The 18,052-nt window shown below is 37.2% G+C and overlaps 1 protein-coding gene across 1 annotated transcript in view; it reads left to right on the forward strand.

Annotated features, from left to right (window-relative positions):
* THSD7B (thrombospondin type 1 domain containing 7B) overlaps positions 1-18,052 on the forward strand; it is a gene marked incomplete at its 3' end in the record, with an annotated part of 763,972 nt that overhangs the window by 539,064 nt on the left and 206,856 nt on the right. Inside the window, exon 14 of the mRNA XM_082841629.1 lies at positions 17,109-17,284. Coding sequence (XP_082697755.1) covers positions 17,109-17,284 — 176 coding nt within the window. The remainder of the gene's footprint in view (positions 1-17,108; positions 17,285-18,052) is intronic.

An 18,052-nucleotide genomic window follows, 5' to 3' on the forward strand; every position in this document is an offset into this window, starting at 1 on the left:
ATTGTATTGTATTTTTCCACATTCTTTGGGCCATTTTCGTAGTACTTTTGTCAGGTTTTGTTTTGTAAACCATCTCAAATACTTCTTGGTAGATGAAATTTTACATTAAAATTTAATTAAATTTTTAATTTATTGACTATTGATGTATTTTCAGTTCGCATTTAAAAAAAAAATCCTGAAGTCTGTTTTTCAGGAACAACTATAAAGTTTTGAACTCCCATTCTGAGTATATGTGTTCAGTTGTCTGTTGGATACCATAATGCAAAACCATGCTTTTCCCTGTGTTGCCATTCATAGTCGTAGTTGTGGTTCATTATCCCCGCTTGTTAAGCTCTCTAAATCTTGATTCTGACATCCAACGTATTAGCTATAACTCTCAGCTTTATATCATCCCCAAATTTGATAAGCATGCCATCTGTGTCTTTATCTAAGTTGTTAATCAAAATATTAACCAAAAAAGAACAAAGCATTTCCCTCTCAGCATCCAGCTACAGGGAGCCAGCCCTCCTGATGGCCCTGATCTATTAATCAGCATTGGGTAACTACAGAAATTCATCCAGGCCCTTAAAATTGTTTATGAGGGTGTCAGGAGAGATTTTTTTTGGTATGTTACTTTCTACCTATAGCATCTTCTTCTTTCTTCTTTACTTGTCTAGAGAAGTCTAAATCCATCAAAAATAAATTAGATCAAAAAATAATAATAAAAAATTAGATCCGTTTCTCTGAATTGACCTCAGTGAGCTCATTTTGTTGTCCAACGCCCACTACTTCTATATTGAAGTATTGAAAAGCTCTGTAATAGTAGATTTATGGACTTTTGTCAGATTTGGGTGCTGCCGTAGCTTTATGGTAACCACCTGTAGTTCTATCCCCTTGGGCTAGGCCTAGCCCCCCTGGGCCAAGGTAATGTCTTAGTGGCTTGAAGCCCAGGCCAAGTTGCTGCATCCACTGCGTATGGGTCTCTTAACAGTTCATAGTTCCTTTCAGGTAGTGATGCTATTCAGTAGGCAGGCAAGAAATGTGGGGATATAACTGCAGAATATATTTCTTACCTTGATTTAACCCCAGTCTTGGTTTTCCTGTATTTATTTTCCATATTCTGTGTGTTGGTCTAAAGATAGCAGTGGCTACTACTATTATTCTTCAGTTCCTACTCTGTTATTTTCTTTACAGGAACTTGGACCTCCCCTACTCTTGACTGTAGTCTCGTTCTCAGTTTTATAATTTCTCCTGTCCATTTGTTTTTCCTCTCCTTCAAATTTGGCTTAAATCCCTATGGTTCATGTCAGTGGCAAAACATTTTTTGATTCCCCTCTTGGTACTTGTTTGCCAAGAGGTCCATTTTATTTCTTAGCCTAAAATACTTAATTATGATCTTCAGTATTATCTATACTACAAGCACTTTACTTTCTATGTCCTTCTTCCTCTTCTTTCTCAAAGGCTTCTTCTAGGGGAAAAAACTATTAATACCAGCTGTATCTACCCCTCCCCACAAAGTTCCTTATCCTCATATCTAAGACTATTAAGTCCCAGGAACTTCATTCCAGATTTCTCATCAGTAGTCATATTCCTTTCCACTTATATCATCTGTGTAAGTTGCAATCAATTAATTTTACAAGCTTGACAGGTTTTTCTTGGATATTGGAGCCATAGTTGGGGAAGGTTAGGGTTAAAATCTTAGCTTTTTGAATGTATGCTGTGTGTCAGGCACTCTGCCAGGGGCTTTTCTTTTCTTTTTTTATAACATCTGTTTAACAGCAATAAAATCTCAAGGCCCACACAGCTCACTCTCGGGTATCTCATTGGAAGAAACTAAAATATTTAACATCTTTTCAAACTCTTGACATGATACAAAGGAGTGGGACAATGGGTCACCGTGCACAGGGATCTTAAGTACACTGTTTTTTCCCATTGCTGTCCCACAACATGTCCCCTGCTGGGGTTTGAGCAGGACAAAAATAACAACAGTTATCTTGAAGGTCATTGTAATAGTTTTCTACGTCCTTGTATTTTATGTCTGAAGTTGAACTAAAGCACTTTATCATGTATGTCCTAGGGAAATTTTCTCTGTGGAGTGCCCCATCAAACAGCCGTAGTATTAGGCTATTTTTAATTTCAAAGTATGAGGACAGACTGAAGTAATCTCATGTATTAGGGCCCGTTGCTGGGTACATGGGGAGCTAAGGGAGCAAAAAGAACCTTCTCCATCTCGGGAGGGAACACGGTGGTTCCTGTTTCTGCTCTTTGCTTCTACTCCCCACGGTATGACTCTCTCATTCTTGTGACTGTGCCTTTGGTCTCCTGAGTCTTTCTTGACAGCCTAGACTGAGCTGCTGTGTGCTCTCATCTTCAGTCCATGCACATCCTTCTTTTATTTTTAATTTGGTTTCATAATTTCCCCTATTACTCTATATCTCCAATCCTATTAGCTTCCCTCATATTTAATTTATAACCTTCCAATCCTCTCTGCATCTGCTTATATTAAAGCCTTTGTATCCCTGAAGTATAAACATAATTATTTAGCTTGTGTTTTAATGTATATTCAGAGTATATATCCATCTTCTTTTTTCACCTTTATTGGAATATAATTGACAAATAAAAGTCATATATAGTTAAGGTATACAACTTGATGTTTTGATCTACATTGTGAAATAATCCCCATAATCGAGAGAGTTAACATGTACTTCACCTCACATAGTTACCATTTCTTGTGTGTATGGTAAGAGCAATTGAGGTCTACCCACCTAGCAAATTTGAAGTATATAATGCAGTATTGTTAACTACCATGCTGTACGTTAGATCTCCAGAACGTATTCATCTTGTACAAGTGAAACTTTGTACCCTTTGGCCAGCATCTCCCCATTGCTCCCACACCCCCCAACCTCTGGCAACCACGGTTCTACTCTGTGGTTTTATGAGTTCAATTATTGTAGATTCCCCATATGAGTGAAATCATGCAGTATTTTTCTTTCTGTGTCTGGCTTGTTTCACTTAGCATAATGTCTTCCAGGTTCATCCATGTTATCACCAATGGCAGGATTTCCTTCATAAGGCTGAGTGATGTTCCATTGTATGTATACACCACATGTTCTTTATCTGTCCATCCATGGACAGATTGTTTCCGTATCTCGGCTACTGTGAATAATGCGGCAGTGAACATGAGAGTATAGATAGCTCTTTGAGACATTGATTTAATTTCTTTGAATCTATACCTGGTAGTGGGATTGCTGAATCACAGGGTAGTGCTATTTTATTTCTTTAGTTTTTCCCTGATAAATAATTATAGCTAACGTTTATTGAACATTTACAGCAGGCTGTACCTGTCTCTAAGTGTTCTCTATTAACTCTTTTTACTCTTATATCAACAGTCTAAATTAGATATTAGTTTTATTGCTATGTTACAGGTAAGGAAATCAAGGAGTAGAGAGGTAAAGGAGCTTCTATAAGCTTGCTCAACTAGGAATGTCAGAGCTTGTTTCCTCATCCAGGCAATATGGTTCCAGAGTGTGTCTCTCAATTAGTATATTCACTACCTCTGTTCATTCTTCTGTATGTAGATTTATTTATTCTTTCGCAGGCACTGCGTAGTATTCTATCTTTTACACATACTTATCATTTTATACTTCTTTTCCAATAGTGATAAATTATCCATGCTTCATTCCAGTCTTAGCCAATCAACTACTGATGTGAACAGCCCTATTATGGCACCTGTACTACAGTCTGATCATTAGGTAGCTAGTAAGATAGTATAAGATAGTATAAATTATAGTATAAGTATAATTTACCAGAAAAACAAAATGAGAAAGTTAAAATAAGGAGAAATATACCAAAATGATAATAGTTGAGAGCATTTGAAATCTGAGAATGTTTTCTTCCTCCAACTGTTTCTTCTCTTTGCTTTCCAGTTCTGTATCTCTACGTTTAGAATTGTACCATTGACAACCCTCAGATTTTGAGTCTCATATATGAAATCAGAGCTAGAGGCAAATTTTTAGGTGTGTGGTCTGTATATTGTGTCCCTGAAGTTTTGCTTAATCTAGGTATGGGTTGGTGTCACCTGAGTATTTCCAACAGCTCCAAAACAAAACTTCACACCTTAAAATACCTTAGCTGGTACTATCTCAATTCTCTTAAATGATAAGACTTGAGGATTTTATCTTATCTCTTTTTCTGAATCATCTTCTGGGGCATTAGAAGGATGAGTGCAGTGCATTTTAACTCCAGATGGAATAATTCAGCCCTTTCCTGGACCAGAGTTATATTCTAAAGATACACAGCCATAGTCTCTGTTGATATGTTGATGATTGTAAAGACATCCATATAAAGCTAAGATGGTTGTGTAGAGCATGAAATAAAACAAAAGAAGCTGTTTTCCGTGTTTCCTGAATTATATCTCTACTGTTTGAAATTATTACCACATGTTGAACATTGTAAATGGACAGAGTTTCATAATGGAGAGACGTGGAAGCAACAGTTTATGGAAGTCCCTCTAAGTCATTTCAAGAGATAGGACTTTAATATAGGAGTAGGTTGGGGAACTCAGAAGGAGGAACATGATTGGTTAGGACTGGAGATGGTAATGAGTTCAATGTGTTTTTCCTTAAAGTCTTGTTAACGTTGCCTCAGTCTCTAGTAGCCTTCAAGCTGTGTTTGTTCAGTATTTTAAATATGCGTGTTATAATTAGCATGGAACTATTGACATGTACCAAAAGATAATCGTTACTTATTCGATTTATTTGATCAACAAATAGACAAAAATTCACATGCGCACTCTCCCCATCCCTCTATGCAATAGAGGTCTGGGTCTTGATGTGAAAGCAGCATTCGTGCGAAGACTCAAGATGTTGGATCTTCTCCTATAGGGGATTTCTCAAGCTGGGACTCTCTTCCTACCGCCCATCCCCATTTGATGCGCTGAAGATGATGTTATACCTTTTCTTTGCAAATAAGAATAGCAGCAGCAATGGTTAACCCCTTGTTCCAGACCCTCTAATGCACAAAGCAATTCTCTGAAGTAGGTGTAATAATTACCACCATTTTGCAGACGAAAAAGTTGAGGCTTGAAGAGGTTCAGTGACAGCTGCAAATTAAGGCCACTAATAGAAGTGTCCTGGTTGATTTGAAATTAATTCTTTCTCATTTTTTAAGCCCATGCTGTTATCCAACATGGCACTGTTCCTATCTTATAGAAACTGAGTGCTTGCTGTGTGGTCAGCACTGTTTGGTGCTCTCATTTGATCCTCATAATAATCTTATGCAGCGGGTACTATTACTATCACCATTTTATAAATCAGATGTTGCAAACATTTTTATGAAGGTCCAGATGATAAATGTTTTCAACTTTGTGGGTCATACTGTCTGTGTCACAGCTAGTCACCTCTGCTGTTTCAGTGGAAAAGTCGCCGTAGACAACACTTGAACAAATGACAGCGACTTTATTCCAACAAAACTGTATTTACAAAAAGAGGCAATTTGGATTTGACCTGAAAGCCACAGCTGGCCAATCTTTGTTATAGATGATGAAAGTGAAGCTTAGAGGATTTAGGTAGCTCTTGTTAAAATGGGGTATGAGCCTAGAAAGGCATGATATCAAAGGCCAAATTCTCATCCATATGTTATATCATCTTCCTTATCATAGTCTTCATTCCTCTCTCTAGTAGGTTGAATTTTGTCCCCAAAAGATGTGTTAAAGTCCTCCAGTACCTGTGAATGTGACCTTATTTTCAAACAAGGTGTTTGCAGATGTAATTAAGTTAGGGAACTTAGGATTCGATCGTCCTGGATTTAGGGTGGGCTCCAAATCCAATGACTGGTGTCCTTTTAAGAGAAAGGAGAGGGAGATTTGAGACACAGAGGCACACAGGAAAGACAACCTTGTGAAGAGAAGACAGCAGATGGAGGTGCGCTCCCACAAGCCAAGGAATGTGAGGAACCACCAGAAACTGGAAGGACAAGGAAGGATTTTCTCCCATAGACTTCGAAGAGAACACAGCCCTACCAATACCTTAATTTCATACTTCCAACCTCCAGAACTATGAGAGAATACTTTTTGGTGTTTTAGGCCACCAAGTTTGTGACAATTTGTTATGACAGCCCCAGGAAATGAATAAACTCTCTTCTTCTGTCGCTTTTTGTTCTCTCGTCCGAGAGATACTTCTGGTTGCTCTTGAGACTATTTCCTGATTTAAAAGGCCCTCTCTCTTTGTGAATTGGAATTATCCACAGTTCCTTGACATGATTACTTCAGCTAGAAGATTGTTGACTATTTCAATTTCAGAAAATTAATGAAAATTAAACATCTCCCCCTCCCCTGCCTCTTCTTTTGTTCGTTTAGCAGTTATATCATTAAATATAATTAAATTAAATCATAAGTTATCCATTTGTCTACAGAAGACAAGAGAAGCCTAAATGTAAACCTCTGGATTGGCTGATGCACAATCCATTAGGAAACAAATTTATTGGTAAGTGAAACAAGTTCACCGTTAGCAGCAGCATGCAGTATAAATCAAGGCTGGGAGCCCTATTTAATTTTACACCTTGGTGATATTTCAAAGGTTTTTACAGTAACTTGCAAGGAGTTAATGTGCTGTGCATTCATTCCAGTACATTGATTTCTGCATTAGCTCAGTGAAAGATGCAGTTCTTTGGTGAAAGCAAACTTTTGGAGGTAAATTTGCTTGGTCACGTAATTCATAATTCAGAATTTATAGTTAACAACTTATTTCGTTGTTCATGAATACAGATTATTGTCTGGATGACCCAACATTCCAGCAAATAAAAAATAATTGGAGTTTTGGGACTTCCCTGGTGGTTCAGTGGTTAAGACTCTGTGCTCCCAGTGCAGGGGGCATGGGTTCGATCCCTGGTCGGGGAGCTAAGATCCTGCATGCTGCATGGTGTGGCCAAAAAACTAAAATATAAATAAATAAATAAAACTGAATCACTTTGCTGTACACCTGAAGCTAACACAACATTGTTAATCAGCTATACTCCAACATAAAATAAAAAGTTAAAAAAAAAAGAATATGGCTTCTACATAAAAATGTAAGGTATAAGGAGTAATGTACTGACCAAGAAGACAAGATTTAATATTTAAAAAGAAATAATAATTGGAGTTTCATCCTGCAGTTTGTTCCGTGCACACCTTATCACTTGATGAGCTTTGTTCTGTGCTCCAGGGCTTGGAGGAGGTTGTCTCTGAATGGAGGATGCCTTCGTCTACCTCTTCTTAGGTATTCTTGCTGTTGTAGGCATTTTTGATGTCTCTTGTTGCCACCTTTAGGAATTATGTTTAAATGCTGCTGTTCGTAATATTCAGGGTACTGATGGCAATAGAACTCAGTCCACACAGTCCACACAAGCTTAAACTTCAGGACCTGTCTCTTGCATGGGCGTCTTCTAAGGTGGAGCTTTCTAGATAGACTCCTCCTGGCTCCCTTCATGTGATGAGTAGCGGGGGAGCCCTGACTGGCAGATCTCTGTATCTTCCGCCTTTTCCTACAATACAAGAGGCCTCGCTTTATGTTGGAATTATGAATTGGGTTTTTGCTTTGCTTTAGTTGGGGGAGAAATACTTAGTTTAGAAATTTAAATGATCACCTAAGAGACTGCAGCAGACGGCAAAGGCGTTTTATCTGAAGAGGCCTGACTTCTTGGTTCTAGCCAATGGTTGACAGGCTAGAATGAGGACCCAGTGTTCACAGATGCTCCACTTTTCAAGAGAAGCCAGAAATATTTATTTTCATATGAAATCCCCCAATTTTGAACTTTGGGTCTCAAAAGAAATATATAAACAAGAAAGTAAATAAGCAGGTAGATAATAAATCCATTTTATTCCAATATAATGTCTGGATTCAGGTCAGAGCTTCCTCTAGGGACCTTTGAGATGGAGCAAAACGACACTTTTCTTCTAAGTGCATATATTTCTGAATCCCATGGGATACTTAGAAGTATCTATCTGCTCATAAACTGGCCATTGCTGGTTGTTAGAATTAGTTATATTAAACCTGTCTTAACAGGAAATGAAGCTGCTATTTAAAGAGCTGGTTCATTGGTCATTTTGAATAGTCCATTTTATTTAGACAGTATACTAGCCATGCGTACATGTCAGAGCTGGTTAATTATAAGTAATATTCTACCATGTTTCATTACGTTCTTTAACAATATATAATATATATTACATTTAATATATATTTATATATGATATTTACATATTTATAAATATTATATATATAAAATTACACTTAGTGGTCTTTTAGCCTAAGGCTTGGCCATTTGTTACTTTACATGTGAATTTTCCAGTCATCTCTTGAGAAGGTGCCCTGTTCTCACGCTGTCTTTTCTTCAATCCAATAGCACACCTGAATTAATGATCAGAATTCTTAACTTTTTAAGCCCTCCAGCATGACCTCCCAATGTGGATCCACCCAACAGCCAATTTTTTACTTCTCCCCAACCTCAATTCCTGCACAGAAGATTCCTCTGTTGACTTGTGAACATTTGGGGTTCACGCTCGTCTTCTTAATTTAATTTGTAGGATCTCTTCTGCCTAGATTGCCTTCTGCATGTCTTTCGTTTTATCATAATTCTGCCATGCTTTAGAGATTATTTATTTTAAGTTAGGCCATGATCTATTTAGAGCTGTACTTAGGGACCATTAATATGGCAGCTGATCAGACACGTAATGGATTAGAAGAGACTGGGCACCTGGAGTCCAGTCAAGGGGCCATTCTAATAGTCCAGGTGAAAGATAATGAGCATCTGGCCTTGGCTGGTGGCAGCAGACTTGGAAAGACAGAGATGGACTCAAAACACAACTGATTTACCGATCCAATACAGAATCACTCATTTTGTCAATGTCATCCTAGCCTTTAATTATCATGGAAATAGTCTGGAATGAGAAATGGCAACCAAATTTGAAAATTATTACCCTATAATTTTTCTGCTTAAGCATCTTTACAGAATTATATTTTCTATCACTAGCATGAAAAACAGACTAAGAAAAAGCATTTTTACCTTGCTATATAGCTTTTAGTAGTGGTAAAATACTAGTATGCCACTTATATTGTATGTTAATTTTTCCACAGACTCCTACTTACTATATTTTTTGACCTTACAGTATTAAAGGGAGTTAAAAAGGACACGTATTATACATTTTTATTTTCACATGAGTAAACAGAACAATTGAGGTTTAATATTTTATTTCAGATCACATAAGTTCAGACCTTGATTTATAATTCATATCACTAGTTTTTTTAAAAATAATAAAGTATACATTTTCCTGAAATATATATAGGTTCAACTTTTGCAAAGTCACATTCTCAGTGGTTAGTGCTGCCATTCAGACTGTGCTAACTGCTTATATAGCTTAATCTTGTTTTCTCAGGACATTATATATAGATTCTCAAAGTATTCTAAATATTTGTTCCATGCAGCTTTTTACTTTGTCTTCTGAAGATACACTTTCCTACGCCAAGGTTGATGCATTAGGATAAGATAGGTTGTACTATGGGAACAAATCAAACAAACAACTTCAAAATCTCAGCTGTTGAAAGCCAGCAAGATCATTCAGTATCCATGTCCATCCTGCGTTGGCTGGGTTTCTTCTTCACTCCAGGATGGGGCAGCCACTATCTGACACATTTTTGGACCCTGTGGTACAGAGAAAGAAAGAGGGGGGCAAGTTACACTCGGGCTCTTAAAGCTGCCACCTAGAAGTGACACACTTCACTTCTGCTCACATTTCATTGGCTAAAGCAAGTAAGAAGATCACACCTAACTTCCAGGGGCAGGGAAGTGTAGTCATACCACGTGTTCAGGAGCAAAACCTAAAATATTTGGAGAATAGCACTGACAACGTGAGGAGAATAGCGCTGACTCAGATGTGCTCTGAGATCAGCTTTCAGAACTTTGGAAGGAAATATAAACTATAGAATGTCTGTTGTAATTTAAGTCAAGATTTTCTCAGGGCAAGGAGATATCATGAGAGAACTTAATACAGGCTCTTGCAGCCACAGTTATACAAATTACCCAGTAATATTATGTTGTCAACAATCTGTATCTTTGTAGTGTTTCAAATGCCAAGTTTATTATGTGCTTAAAGCGTTCAGTCACTTAAATTTTAACAGCATTTATTTGCAGTAATGCTAAAAATGGATACATACAGTCCTAATTGAACGATTCAAATGATTCTGTGTCTAGCATCTCATTTGTCCCTAACATCCTTAATATCTTCTAAGAGCAAAATATCTCTTTTGTCTGCCTGGAGGAACCAGACACGAGGCTGTAAATGCTGAAACTCTGTCTATATGAACAGCTGCAGATACCTTCTTGATTAAATTGCCTGGCCAATTCAATTTAAAAGATCAGTTCTTTATATGATTTGGTTGATTGATTAAATTGACACTGATACATTTAGTTAGAGCAAGTGAACCAGGTTAAACAATTAGTCAAAAGCCTGTGTCTACTGCAAAAATTTGCCAATATTTTCACATGAAGTACTTAGAAAATTGAAGCCAGAATCCATTTGTTACCTCAGATTGTTGTGTAATTTGTATATAGTATTTGTATCATTTAATATGTCATTTATTATATACCATGTTTTTTTTTCTTACTTATAAGACTGCTCTCTAGCAAAATACGAATTTCTTTAAGGCCAGGGTCGATTATCTACTTTGTCACTCCAGCACTAAAGAGAACATTCTGAGGTCATAATAATGATTTTTTTCTACTTGATAGTGAGCTCTGTATCTCCGTCAAGTCTGGATTCAAGATCCCTTTCTAATTCTGACCAGTCTATAAAATGAAGCTTTTGGCCTTGATGACGTTGAATAGCTCATCATCTAAAAGTTCACCAGTAAATTATATTGTTAATTAAGAAAACCGGTTGACACTTAGATGATTTTTTCTGGTAGATGTAATAAACTTTAATACATAATTATGCTGTGAAGTATTTGAGTTTTAAGGAATCCAGGAAAACTTTCTCCTTAATGTGACTGTTTGAACTTTGAGTAACTTCTCATTCAGCTGTATTCAGGTATCTGATTAGGTTGTGGGTCCCAAATAAGGTATTTTGTTATCTGCAGTACCATAACCATCATTTTATAATGGTTAACATTAGAGAGTCTTTGCTGATGCGTTCTTATATATGTAGTAAGGGTATTTTTCTACGAGTAGGGAGTATTTTCAAAAATATTCTTTTAATTCAAAATTTTAAAGGAAGAGATAATGATCACTAAGGTGCTTTCTAGCTCTCCCCTCTCAGGCCCCACAGAAGCCTAAATAAGGTTGGACCCATCTTTGAAAGACTGTATCTTTGAGAGAATGTAACTGCTGTTCATAAGCGGTATTCCCAGGCCAAAATATAAATTCACCAAAGCAAGCTGGCCACCTTATTGAGTTTGCGCTACATAGCCACACACTAATGGATTGAGATTTTAAATAAATATTTAACAGTTAGTGTTTCCCTTGAGAACAATGGCAAAGTATTGGTCTAATTTCTCAAATTCTTTCTTGTGACAATATCAAAACATCGGCCCCCACACTTTCCCCACGTCTCCTGAAGGATATCTACTTTAAACCACCCTGACTTACGTCATCAGACACTTTTAAGTATAGTACATGTTACTAGGTAAATAGTAGAACTAAAATGTATAAATTAAAATAATAAATCTTTAAATATTGACAAATGAAGACATGATATCATTTTAACTCACAAAGTTCTCCCAGATCTTCACTTTGAACTAGGGAAGGAGGTGATCAGCATTTTCTTTATCTTGTCCTGATTTTATTTTTGGTAGTATGTTTTCATTATTTCAGCAAAGTGTCAGTAAATAGAACATTCACTGTCTAGGAGGATGTTTGCCATTACTTTACACAGTAGGAAAATATAAGTAAATTAACCTAGGTTATTTCCTCAGGCTTAATGTCATCAATATCTCCTTTCACGTCTTCCAAAACAAGATCTTACTGGGGCAGGGGGAGGAGCAGGGGAGCAGGGGAGATGTTAGTACTTGAATGCCGGAGAAAAAAATGCACAGCAGGTACTATCCTGGGAAGTGGTTTTAGCAGTGAGACCACTGTGTTAAGAGAGCAGTGTTTTCACCTACGTCTATTGGAGCAATATTTGGGGGTTAGTTATATAGACTGAAGCCAGGTTCCTGGGCTTCAGCCCTATTGGGTGTAAGTCATTCAATAAATTCCTCCAGTTATAACATAGAGACTCTATTAGTGGATTCTATTTAGTTCATCTTCATCTATAATATCAACAGATCCCTTTTGAACACCTACTATGTACAATGTATATGGCTTACAGAATCACCATGTTGGATGCATTCTTTATTGATAATTCTGTAATGACTACTTCCTACTGAATTTCATATGCATACAGATAACTAAAATAGAACATGAAAGCATCCCCAGGCTAAGTAATATGATGGTCCAAGCAGTGTATTCTGCATATAAATTAGAGCATCAAATATTTTCAGTAGGAAAATTGCTTCTTTCATTGAAGCTAGATTTAGATTTCTGAATGTTGCCAGTTCAGCTAGTCTGTGGTATATTTTATGTAAATGAGTTTTTAAAACATTAGTGAAGTTTCCATAGTCAGGAATTGGAATTCTCTTATGGGAGGTTAACCTTGTAGGTAGTCACATTTGGTCATACTCTGCTTCCAACAGTTGTAAGTATTAAGTATGTGGGTAGAACTGATCCTTTCCATTATGAGATAGGTATAAGAATATGCAGTTATTAATGGTTCTCACTATGGGCTTTCCTTTGGGGTATACGCTAGCATGAAAATAACTTTTCTGAAAAATAAATGTCACTGTTGCTTAGACCTGTTGAATTTCAGAATTATTTTATACTCACTGAATTTATGACCTTGACTTTCATAGAGATCCTCTGGGTTTATGTCTTATCATAGGGAATAAAAAGAAAACAGTATTGCTAAGAGGCTCTCTAATTAAAATCCATCAGTATGCAAGTATATATGAAAATGATTTAAAATCTCATTAAATTAAAAGGCCATCTGATTCAAAATCTGCTTTAAAATAGGATCTAAATAGGCCCTCAGATATTTACAAGTTATTTATATGAAGTCTCCTGAAATTTCATATTTGAAGCATTTACACCGTGAGAGTTAATTCTGCTTAATTACTAGTCCTGCTGTTTTCATTCAGTAGCAAATGGAATCATTTTGTGACTCAGTTTCTCTGTAAAACTAAGTAATGCCTGTGGCCTATATTTAATCCTATAGTTAGCATTTATTATATGCCTAATACTGAATTAACTGTCAAACCTCCTTAGAAAGGACTGTAGAATTGTAACTATGGTAAACAATAGAGACTTTTTAACAATCTCAAATAGACCTTTTTTTTTTTTCAACCTTAGAAAGATCCTTCCTGGTGACTTAGGTGTTTGATGTACTCTCTCTTGTCAATGAGTATTATTTCGATACTGTAAAGTCATTCTACTATTAATGTAAGAGAAATATAACTATATAACTACTTGCCTTGCCTACTATTAATGTAAAAGAAATATAACTATAAAATGAGAGAGAGTGAGAGAGCTTGGAGAGATAGCAAGTGGTGAAAATGAGTGCCTTTTCCATCATGATATGAAGATAGAAGAAGAATATGGAAATTCATACAGATATATTCATAGGAAATTGAAGGAGTTCTTCTTATTCATTTCTTTCTATTTTTTTCTGGGAAAGAAGAGGTGAGATCTAAGAAGTTTGAAGATAGGTAGAGAAGGTTTGAAAAAGCTGTGAAGTGGAATGGGAGTGAGAAGAAAGCTCAGAAGAATCACCAGGCAGTGTGTGGCATTAGCAGTGCCTTAGTCTCCACTTGATGTCCAGCATTCAGAACAGAGTAGGGAAACAGCTGGACCAATCTAGCTCTGAAGTTTTGCCAGACCGGCATGGCAGAAGGAGCAACGGGGCCAGATGGTCTACTTTACTGGCCAGAGAGTCATTGTAGTAATGAAGGCTAAACTGGATAGAGAAAGGGCAGAGTTTTTCATGAGGAAAGGCATAAATATTATTGCAGAAGATGAAGTAGTCTATGTGCAAAGATTTCAAGATATAAGAGGGGGAAGGGAAGGAGGAAAACAAGTTAGGGAGGTGGTTCTTGGACTTGATTACACATTAGAATTCTCTGGGGATCTTTGAAAACTACCATCGCCTAGGTCCCGTCCTCTGAGATTTGGTCGAATTAGTCCATAGTATATCCTGGGCAATGGGAACATATTTTACAGCCAAAGTTGAAAACCCTTGCTTAGAGCCTCTTATAAAGAATCTTACAGTTTTTGCAAAGTGGTGGCCACTTTATTTTCAAGGCAATGGAGAATCAGCAAGGGGTTTAAAAGGGATAGTGTAAATTATCATTTATTCTAGAAAAGTAACTTTTTCCTCAGAGTGACTAACCGATACCAAAAGAGAACGATTAGGAGAAAGGGAGCCTAATGGAGAGAATATTTCAGTATTCTGGGCCAGAAAGAGTATGATCTTGAACCAGGGACGAGCAAACGAATTATAGAGTGATGCTTCCGCATAAGAGCTTATTACACCCATTAATATATGTGTAAAATGATGAAGGCTGGTCTGAGATAACTGTGAGATTTTATTTTACTTTGGATAATTTGCTAGTTTTAAATTGCTGCATAACACATTACTGTCGACCTAGCCATTCAAAGCATTTATTATCTCACTGTTTCCATGAGTCAAGAGTACAGCCATGGCCTCTCTAAATTCTCTGCTTAAGAGTCTCACCAGGCTATAACCAAGACGTGAACCAAGAGTCAGGTCTCAGCAGAGGTGTGACTGGGGAAAGCTCCTCTTCCAATCTCCCTTGGAATTGTTGGCAGAATTCTTCTTCATGCACCTATACGGCTGAGACCCCTGTTTTCTTACTAGCTAACAGCCAAGGGCTGCCCTCAGGCCCTAGAGGCTGCTTGCAGTCCCCTACCCTGTGGCCACACCATAGGCATTTTATGGCATGGCTGTTTGCTTCTTCAAGGCCAGCAGGAGAGCTTCCTTCTCCACAAAAAGGGCCCAGTCTCTCTTTTAAGGGTTTTTACCTGATTAATTCAGGCCCAGCCAGGGCCATCTCCCTTTTGATTAACTCACAATCAGTGATTTGGCATGTTAATAGTATCTGTGCATTCCCTTCCCCTTTGCCACATACCATAACCTAATCATGGGGCTGACTTCCTATCATATTCACAGGTCTTGCCCAAACTCAAAGGGAAGAGATTATACACTCATATACACCAGCGTACAGGAGTCAGATATGTTGCAGTTAATTAAGGTGAGGAATATAAGAGAATCAGAATGTTTTAGGAGGAAACTGGTGGCCTCAGTTTTAGACATGTTGAATTTGGGGGTATTTGGGCACCCAATTAGAGTGGATCAGTAGGTGGCATAGAAATTAGTAAAGAGATGGGAATTGGAAATACGTGTTTGGTAGTGATCGGTGGAGGTGACAGTTAACCATCCAGAGAAAGACTGTAGCAAGAAGTGGGCTGAGGACAGGAGCAAGAGCTAGCAAAGCCAGAACGTCTGCATCTGTATTTCAACCCACACCTCTTGATTCCAGTCCAATATCTCATATACAACTTTACACTATGCCTCTTTCTTCTTTCGATAATATCCTGCTCTTCCTAGTCTGTGGTCCACTCTTTGTCCTCCTCCCGCCTCTAAGTCACGCTACACAGAAGCGAGAATCAAGATCTTTCTTTGTGATGTCCAAAGAAGCCATACAGATGGCCAGTAGGCACATAAAAATATGCTCAACATCACTAATGATTAGAGAAACGCAAATCAAAACTATAAAGAGGTACCACTTCACACTGGTCAGAATGACCATCATTAAAAAGTCTACAAGTAACAAATGCTAGAGAGGGTGCGGAGAAAAGGGAAACCTCCTACACTGTTAGTGGGAATGTAAGTTGGTGCAGTCACTATGGAAAACAGTATGGAGGTTCCTCAGAAAACTAAATATAGAACTACCGTATGATCCAGCAATCCCACTTTTGGGCATATATATGGAGAAATCCATACTTCAAAAAGATACGTGCACCCCAACGTTCATTGCTGCACTATTTACAGTAGCCAAGACATGGAAACAACCTAAATGTCCATCAACAGATGAATGGATAAAGAAGATGTGGTACATATATACAATAGAATACAGCTCAGCCATAAAAATGAATGAAATAATGCCATTTGCAGCAACATGGATGCAACTAGAGATTTTCATACTAAGTGAAGTAACTCAGACAGAGAAAGAGAAATACCATATGGTATCACTTATCTGTGGAATCTAAACTATGGCACAAATGAACCTATCTACAAAACAAACAGACTCACAGACATAGAGATCAGACTTGTGGTTGCTAAGGGGGAGGGGGAGAGGGATGTACAGGGAGTTTACAGTTGGTAGATGCAAACTATTACATTCAGAATGGATAAACAACAAGGTCCTACTGTATAGCACAGGAAACTGTATCCTATCTCCTAAGATAAACCATAATGGAAAAGAATATAAAAAAAGAATGTGTGTGTATATATATATATATATATATATATATATATATATATACACACATACATATATGTATAACTCAGTCACTTTGCTGTACAACATTGTAAATCAACTATACTTCAATTAAAAAAATAATCTTGCTTTATTTTAAAAAAGGAATCTTTGTGAAAGCCTTGCAGATCACAGGCACTGAGATTGACTCTATTATGCTCTCTATTCCCAGACAGGGAATTGTAGGTCCATTGGAGGGAGATGGTATCACCATTAGCCCTGAGCTGCGTCATTTCTTCTTTCTTAATTTCTTTTTATTAGAAAGCAGGACTTACTGTGCACTTTTCCCTGCTTCCTCAATCCCAGAATTGTCTGTGAAGGAGAAAGATGGCACAGATTTGGAATGCAGAAATAATCATATGTATCTGTCTCTGACATCTTTCGTCTGTTTATTGAAACCTCTGCAGCAGTATTGTTAGGCAGTCTGATCTGTGATAATAGAAACAGAAAGTAAGCTTGATTAGTATATTTTGATCACACCTTCCTCCATTCTTTTAAATCTTTTTCTTTCAGGTTATATTCAAGAAGAATGTGTCATCCCCTGTCCATTTGATTGCAAGTTAAGTGATTGGTCTAGTTGGGGGTCTTGCAGTTCATCTTGTGTTGGAGTGAGAATTCGATCCAAATGGCTGAAAGAAAAACCGTACAATGGAGGTCGCCCATGTCCCAAACTGGATCTCAAGAATCAGGTAAAGTGCATGAAGCAACAGATACAAAGCTGAAAAAGTATCTCCTTTATTATTTCCTGTTGAAATTGAAGTCATCATCTTGTTATAAGTAGCTCGCCAAAAGTTAATACAAGCTCAGAAGAGTGGATAAGAGGGTACAAATTAATATAATAGAATTAGGAAGAGAAGCCTTGCCCACTTCTAGGCAATGCCAAGAACGACTTGGTAATATTAGAAATAATAATGTTTACAAAAATTAAATCCAGTTGGTTTTTAAATTACCTTGAAATGTCATTTGATTAATCATGATATTATGAAAGGGGGGTGTGTGTGTGTGTGTGTGTGTGTGTGTGTGTGTGTGTGTGTCATAATGTTGGGAGAATGTCAATTACTTTATGGCTATAGATACAATTAGTGGTTTCATCCACATACTCCAAAAATGGTGTTCTAATTTTCCCACACCTAACTCTTCATACTAATTTTCTTTGTTCCTAATCTTATCAATGTTTCCACAGCTCTTCATGTCTCTTCTGAGCTATTTCTCTACCTTTTCCCCCAAGATCAAAGCTGTTTTCATAAACAGAACCCTAAAGGATACTCTTCCATGTAGATATCTAATAAAATTGCTATCTTAAGCAATTGCTATCTTAAGCAATTCTCAATTGCTATCTTAAGCAATATATACATTTTAATCAATTCAATAGGTGGAATACAAGATGATGATTGTGAAAAGTTCTTTATTCTTAGAGAGGTGAATTGTGTCTTATATGGGTCTATAGATTCTTTGTG

This window comes from Leucopleurus acutus (assembly GCF_964270905.1).
Source record: "Leucopleurus acutus genome assembly, chromosome: 6".
Classification (NCBI taxonomy): domain Eukaryota; kingdom Metazoa; phylum Chordata; class Mammalia; order Artiodactyla; family Delphinidae; genus Leucopleurus; species Leucopleurus acutus.